The sequence below is a fragment of the Squalius cephalus genome, assembly GCF_949319135.1.
Source record: "Squalius cephalus genome assembly, chromosome: 24".
In the NCBI taxonomy this organism is placed as follows: Eukaryota; Metazoa; Chordata; class Actinopteri; order Cypriniformes; family Leuciscidae; genus Squalius; species Squalius cephalus.
Genome location: NC_137145.1, coordinates 5,406,710 through 5,414,771, shown reverse-complemented (window position 1 = coordinate 5,414,771; position 8,062 = coordinate 5,406,710). Strand labels below are relative to the sequence as shown.

At 38.8% G+C, this 8,062-nt stretch overlaps 1 protein-coding gene across 1 annotated transcript; it reads left to right on the top strand.

The window, feature by feature from the left end:
• The first annotated feature begins 5,219 nt into the window (after positions 1–5,219).
• On the top strand, positions 5,220–6,716 carry cldn5b (claudin 5b). The gene is made up of 2 exons (XM_079861464.1): positions 5,220–6,199; positions 6,233–6,716. The coding sequence occupies exon 1, from the start codon at positions 5,359–5,361 to the stop codon at positions 6,010–6,012; it is 654 nt and encodes a 217-aa protein (XP_079717590.1). The 5' UTR covers positions 5,220–5,358; the 3' UTR covers positions 6,013–6,199; positions 6,233–6,716.
• The last annotated feature ends 1,346 nt before the right edge of the window (positions 6,717–8,062 follow it).

Here is an 8,062-nt window from a genome sequence, read left to right as displayed (position 1 = left end):
GCGGCTCCATCTTGAAAATACATTAGCCAAAGAGGGACATACCTGGAAATTCAAGCTTCGCCTTTCGCGTTTTTACACTCAGTGGCACCGTGACGAATGCGAGGGGGAGATTACTCGCGACTGCCGGCAGATTTGAAATATTACGGCCACTGTAGGAGTTAAAGCGCCCTGGGAATGGGAGGGGCTAGAAAGTAATATTCAGTTGGTAGTCATAAACAATTTCACCGCAAGACGGGAGAAAATCCTACACAGTGTAGCTTTAAATGTCAACATTATCAATATTAATAGAACAGGTTGAAAATCACAGGTTGATCGCCCCAAACACTTACGGTTTTAATGTAGCCTAAATTATATTTTGATGGTTTGATAAGTATGTAAATCTATGTTTTTATTTCCACCTGTTTAAGGTCTTATATAAAATTACGCAATAATTAAGCATTTTTGAATAAAGTCAAACATTCAGTTCAAGCGATGACAAAATCACTGACAACTGTTTAGAAAGCTTGTGAAAGATTAATAATATGAAAATGAATGGTTGGTTGGATAGTTGGATTCAGTATCACACTAGAACAATAGTCGTGAGGGAAATAATAAGACAGAACAGGATTTCCGCACTATACAACTCCATCCTTCCCCAGCCCACGTGACAGCATGGCTCACCTCAGCCACTGTTCGTCATCCACGGGCTCAGATTCTCAGCTGCTGTGGCCGGTGCCAAAGAACAAGGTCTTGATGCTTTGTTTCTGTGCTCACGTCCTGACTGATGTTATGAGGCCCATTAGATACGTGTTTAAACCCAAACACCTGGCGTAGCCTCTGCCCTGAGCTCAGACTAGAGGAAACATCTGGAGAAAACATGCACATCAGCATTTTTTGTGCACTTCTGGTGCTAGGTGTCTGTCTGGACCGCACTCACGATTCTTGCTGAAAGTGATAAAACACATCGCCTCCTTGGAATGCTGGGACATCCGTGGCTAGTGCACGAGCTGAGATCAGCCTTGATTAACGCAGCGTTGTTTGTGTTCTTTTTAATTATACTTCCATTGTGGATGAGAGCTGATTGTTCTCAGGAAATTACGCCATTATTAGCTGACCCTGTTTTAATGTGTGTTCTGATTAAACGTGTACATCCATGTTGCATTTTTAAGAGAGCATAAACATCAACAGGAAGTTGAATTATCTATCTATCTATCTATCTATCTATCTATCTATCTATCTATCTATCTATCTATCTATCTATCTATCTATCTATCTATCTATCTATCTATCTATCTATCTATCCCTCTGTCTGTCTGTTTGCCTTTTTATCAATCTATCTATCTGTCTCTGTCTATGTGTTTCCATAGACCAAACTTTTTAAAAGTTGTTGTTTTTTAAACCTTAAGGATTAACAATAGTAATGTATGCATTCTGGTCTGATTGTACATTTCCATTTCTCTGTTATCAAAAAAAGCCACTTTTCCTTCCGAACGGTAATTTTCTTATCAGATTCCTCCCTATCTAAGTAGGTCACGAGGAATGGCTGTTCTTACGCTTTGCACAGATGCCACACTAAGCAAGGATACTTCAATGGGTGCAATTTGGGTTCCTAGGGGGGATATTTTCCCATAGTATAAATAGTTATAAGTAGTAAACGTTAGCGTTTTGGTGTGGTCTATCTTGTGATCATCATGCTACATTTACTTTAAAGTAAGCCCATTAACAAAAAAACTTGAATCAACCAATGATCATCTGTCGCTGTCATCAGGCAATTACTGGCATCCTGTTAACATGTTGTTTTTTTTCAAACAAAGCGAAATGCAGTTCACAGGATAGCGTTGGCAACATAAACACTAAAACAACAAGGAGGTTTAAGACAAAAGCTGATAAAACCGAATAAACTATATATACTGCATTTGTTTTAATGTTATTTTTTGTCAGTTTACATGAGACAATGAGAAAATTTACATTTAGAAATATTCACATGTTGTTACTGTAATTTTGGCAGCAAATGGTTCTTGCACTTTGAAAAGCAGCTGCTTTACCGGTAGTAGGATACACCTTTCTTTTTTTTTGGACCCAGCAACCTGATTACAGTAAATGTTAGCTTTACATGGAATTGAGCCTCCTTTGCAGGCGTTCACTCCAGTAAAACTTCTGGACATAGGAAATTATCACTTCTGGGAAAGCAGCTGTGTGTGAGAAAGCACTGTCCATTAACTGAAATCTAAGTTATATTAAATGAAAAAAACTTAATTTGAAAAAGAATTATTAATAATAATAATAATCATACATTTGTATACATGCAAAAATAAAAAAAATATGAATTGTCTTTACACTTTCGTTTTCGTTTTCGTCATTGGTTCTGATGAATCAGAGGATCAACACTGTTTGGCTCTTGAGTCTTTTGGTATCTAAGGTGGTACGGTAACCGCCTTCTGTCATTTTCTCTGCAGCTGCATGTTCACAATCACAAATATGAGACAGTTCACCCCTCTTCCTGTTTTTCCAGCGCCACTCCTCGGCATGCTTTAGGAGAGGAAGTAACAAATCTAATCATACATTATGACTGTACACATGACACACTGGGCTGCACGTAGATAAAACCGTATCACGCAAGGTGAAAGACATTAAAGGATTGCCATCACTCTAAAAAATGTTGGGTTTTTCAATGGTCAAATATGGACAATTTAAAATGTTCAACCCAATGGTTGAGTTTGTCCATATTTGACCCAAACATGCTACAACCCAGCATTTTTTTTAATTGACGTATAGTTTTTGTCATGTTTTTCAGATTGCTATAAAATGCAAGAAAAATGGCATGGTTTTTGCCATGTCGTATGGATTTAAATATCAAAACAATTAGATTTTTGTTTAAATTTAGAAAAATGTGTAAAATTTTGGTTTAAATCCAAAATCACATACTTCTCTACTATATAGGCGAAAAACTTTATGTAACAAAATACGTATGTTGGAATTGACAGCACTCGTAAAAGAGTAGGCAAAAAGTACCGGGATGACCTACTATTTCTGGTGGGATTCTGAAGTGTGCCGATGGACACTTTACTGTCCCATGAGGCAACGAGTGAGGATTTATGAATGACAGTGAAGCAACGCAACTGACGCTTGCAGGTCACATGATAATGACAACATATGTAGTACGTCCAGATTACATTCATACTACACACACTTATATAAATCTTTTTTAGTGGTCGTGGAGTAATAACTTATTCAAAATAATGCGATTTTGGACACAGCTAATATAATTCCTCATGACATTGTTGAACCATCGATTATTATTGGTTGACACATTTTTTTTATTTTCAATTTAGAAAAACAAGTAGGGGATTTGTGTATTGCAAAGAGCCAGATTAAAAAACGTTACTTAAAGCAGGGTTCCTCAAACTCGGTCCTGGAGGCCGCTGTCCTGCAGAGTTTAGCTCCAACACTGATCAAACACACCTGAGCAAGCTAATCAATGTCTTCAGGATCACTAGAAACTCACAGCTAGGTGTGTTTGATCAGGGTTGGAGCTAAACTGTGCAGGACAGTGGCCCTCCAGGACCGAGTTTGAGGAACCCATGACTTAAAGGGTTAGTTTACCCAAAAATGTAGTTCCACCCCGGTGAGACATTTGTTTATCTTTGGAAAACAAATGAAAATATTTTTGATGAAATCTGAGAGCTTTCTGTTCCTCCATTGACAGTCTATGCAACTACCACATTCAAGGTCCAAAACGGTAGGGAAGACATCATAATCCAAGTGACTCCAGTGTTTTAACTTAAATTTTATGAAGCGAAACGAGTGCTTTGTTTAAAAATAAATAAATAAAATAAATAAATAAATAAATAAATAAATAAATATATATTATATTATATTATATTATATTATATTATATTATATTATATATGTATGTATAAGAGTGTGCATTCGAAGTGAATGAGAAAGACGGCTAGATTAATAGTCAGGCAAATGGATGAAATTAGTCCTTTCTAATGTATTCTGAATTTCTACTGTAACTCGGCTGTTAATGCTATTTTGGCTGGTTAGTGCTGCGTTTTTATGGCTTTTCTAAGTGGACGCCTATAAAGTTGTTTAAGACATGTTGACCACATTACAGTTAATTCGCCAAACGATAATTGAGTTATCAAATTAACATAACTTCAATGAACAACATCAAAACACCCCATATAAAATGAGAAAAGTTTCGCACAAATTACTAGGCTATGTGCTGAAGCGACCGAGATTTGGTGCAGGTGTGCTCGCTCTCCCTCACACACACACACACACACACACACAGTATACTGTAGTACCAGGCACGTGCCCCCCTTGTGCAAACTGCATTTCTTCCTAAAGAATACCAGGAAGACAAGGAAAGCACACTTATATCTCTGCTTCTGTCACTTTTTGAAAATGATAGGGTGCGTTTCCCGAAAGCATGCCAACTATGGTCTCAAGTTCTGTCGTTTTCAGCATACGAGTCGGTGTTTCCCGAAACCATATAGTTCCAAGGAACATTGGCAAGCATCATCGCAAAGTTTTGTGGTTGGAACGTTTTGGGTTGGAACGACAGCTCTCGAGGTGTGTGGATAGAAGCAATTTCTTGTTTGCATGACATGTGGACTTAATAAATCCTTATCTTGAGCAAAATAAGCAAGCTGACATTCAGTACAATCTGTATCTTTTATTTAGAATACAAATGTAATTTACGTCTTTTAGGTTGTCAAGAGATTTAAAGCACTGTTTTTGAAGCGTGCGCATGTGCGTGCGTAATAACTGAGAAAAAAAGAGAAATAGTAGCCTACTCAGATGCAATGTCCGTAATTTATAGCAAAACAGCTATCATTATTTCGATCTCAAACAAAGTCATTAATATAAGTTATTACTCCACCACGTGCGTGACATCATTAACCAGCGTGGTTGAACAACCACTTTGCGACAATATAGTTTCGGGAAACAGTAATGTCTAGCTAGTTGATTTCTTCAACGATGCATCGTACTATGGTAGTGAAGCAGCGGGATACGTCCATAGACTGCATAAAAACAGGTTACGTCGTTGTACGGGAAACGCACCCCCAGAATTGTAATGAAGTTGAGCGTTATCCAGCATTGTCCAGCTCCTCTCACTTCTGATTGGCTGTTTGGAGACGCGCTGCGCTCTGATTGGCTGGAGCTGCTCCTCTTTGTTGTGAGTGCACTATAACAGCATCCTCCCTGCATACCAGAGCAGCAAAACTCCAACTGCATCTCATCCTGCAACACTGCCAAGCGATGTAGATATACTTCTGCTCAAAACACCTGTTTTAGATTCACGGGGGAATCTAGACTTCACCAGACTTTCTAAACTAAGAGAAGGAGCATCAAAACAACTTTGCAAAGATGATTTCTGCATGTCTGGAGATTATTGGACTTGGCTTGAGCGTCATCGGGACTCTTTTGGTGATGGTGGCTTGCGGGTTGCCCATGTGGAAAGTGTCCGCCTTCATCGAGGGCAACATTTTGGTGGCTCAAAACATCTGGGACGGGCTTTGGATGTCCTGCGTGGTTCAAAGCACAGGTCAGATGCAGTGTAAAATGCACGACTCTGTCCTGGCGCTGACCACTGACCTCCAGACTGCTCGGGCTCTGACGATCATCTCAGCTGTCTTGGGTGTCCTGGCTCTGATGATAACCATCGCCGGCGCTCAATGCACCAATTGCATCAGTCAAGAGTCCATCAAAGCCAAAGTAGTCAACGTAGGAGGGGTGATATACATCATCGCGGGCTTGTTCGTGTTGGTGCCTCTGTGCTGGATGGCCAATAACATCATCTCAGAATTCTACGACCCTCATGTTCCTTATTCAAAGAAGAGAGAAATCGGAGCTGCGCTCTACATCGGATGGGCAGCATCTGCCATGCTTCTGGTCGGAGGAGCAATTCTGTGTTTCTCCCGTCCACAAGATGAAAAATCCTCGTATCCCCTCAAATATGTGCCTCCACCTACAAAAAGCACATCTCTCAATGGGGACTATGATAAACGAAACTACGTGTGATCACCTCAACCATTAACCATGGACTAGTGGCTCTGCTCAAATGGACTTTCAAGGCTGTAAATCTGTTTAGTATTTGGTTTGTTCACCAATAACCATTCTTTTAAATGAGAAATTATTTTTTTAAGGACAAATATTCCATATTCATTAATGCTGCATGTCATGATACAAAGAAATGTTGATTAAAATAGTTTTAGATGGAATAAAGCATGTCACACTGCAGGACACCGTCAACATCCATACATGCAACAGGTCTTGTATCAAACTAGATGCAAACATTCAGATAATGGAATAACAGAATGTATTAACACGTTTGAGTATGTTTTTCTGTCATTTGTTATATTAACAGTATGTCATGGTAATAATGAATTAGATATACACGGGTATTTTTGTCTTTGTTAATGATATTAGGGTCAACGGACATCGATGTGGTTTGGGGGGGGGGGGGGTAGTGTTGAAGGGAGGGTCTATATTTCTTGTTTTTGTTCTGTTTTACGATACTGCACTAATTAGACACGGTCTGTGCTTCAATAAGACACTGAATAATGCCTATTGTTCTGCTTATAGACTCCAGGCTGCAGTTTTTACACAAGACTGTTTTGATAATCAGATGCTCAGATTCACTGAAAAAAGGTTTCATACAATTTTGTACAAAGTAATAAATAAAAAAGTTTTTTGTTAATAATGTGCCCTGTTGCATTATTTTACTGGTACATGAATGATGCATGCTTCATATCCTTTAAGTGTCTGAAGTGTACACTTTAATAAAAGAACTGTAGAAAGAGCAATGTCATTTTGTTTAGGGATTTTTTTGTTTCTGATAAAAAAATAAAAAATAAATACATTCCCGGCTTGTGTTTAAATACAGTTGAATTTAATAAATATTCTAAAAGGTACAGGCCCCCTAAAGGGACATGGTGATGGAAAAAATATGAGATGGGAGGAAAAAATATATTTCAATGCTTTTGCCAAAATGTTTGTGTTCCCCAGAGAAACTTTGCGTTCACTCCCTAAATGTTTGCGTTCCTCCGTGAAATTTTGCGTTCTCTCCTTAAATGTTTGCGTTCACTCCAAGAAACTTTGTGTTCGCTCCCTAAATGTTTGCGTTCGCCCCCTAAATGTTTGCGTTCCTCTGAGAAACTTTGCTTTCGCTCCCTAAATGTTTGCGTTCGCTCCAAGAAACTTTGCGTTCACTCCTTAAATGTTTGCGTTAACTCCAAGAAACTTTGCGTTCGCTCCAAGAAACTTTGCGTTCACTCCTTAAATGTTTGCGTTCACTCAAAGAAACTTTGCGTTCACTCCTTAAATGTTTGCGTTCGCTCCAAGAAACTTTGCGTTCACTCCTTAAATGTTTGCGTTCGCTCCAAGAAACTTTGTGTTCACTCCTTAAATGTTTGCGTTCACTCCAAGAAACTTTGCGTTCACTCCTTAAATGTTTGCGTTAACTCCAAGAAACTTTGCGTTCACTCCTTAAATGTTTGCGTTCGCTCCAAGAAACTTTGCTTTCGTTCCCTAAATGTTTGCGTTCACTCCAAGAAACTTTGCTTTCGTTCCCTAAATGTTTGCGTTAACTCCAAGAAACTTTGCGTTCACTCCTTAAATGTTTGTGTTCCCTCCAAGAAACTTTGCGTTCACTCCTTAAATGTTTGCGTTCGCTCCAAGAAACTTTGCGTTCACTCCTTAAATGTTTGCGTTAACTCCAAGAAACTTTGCGTTCACTTCTTAAATGTTTGCGTTCGCTCCAAGAAACTTTGCGTTCACTCCTTAAATGTTTGCGTTCACTCCAAGAAACTTTGCGTTCACTCCTTAAATGTTTGCGTTAACTCCAAGAAACTTTGCGTTCACTCCTTAAATGTTTGCGTTCACTCCAAGAAACTTTGCTTTCGTTCCCTAAATGTTTGCGTTAACTCCAAGAAACTTTGCGTTCACTCCTTAAATGTTTGCGTTCACTCCAAGAAACTTTGCTTTCGTTCCCTAAATGTTTGCGTTAACTCCAAGAAACTTTGCGTTCACTCCTTAAATGTTTGCGTTCGCTCCAAGAAACTTTGCGTTC

Coding starts and splice junctions, on each gene's coding strand:
- cldn5b (XM_079861464.1), top strand. CDS start 5,359: ATGATTTCTGCATGTCTGGAGATTATTGGACTTGGCTTGAGCGTCATC.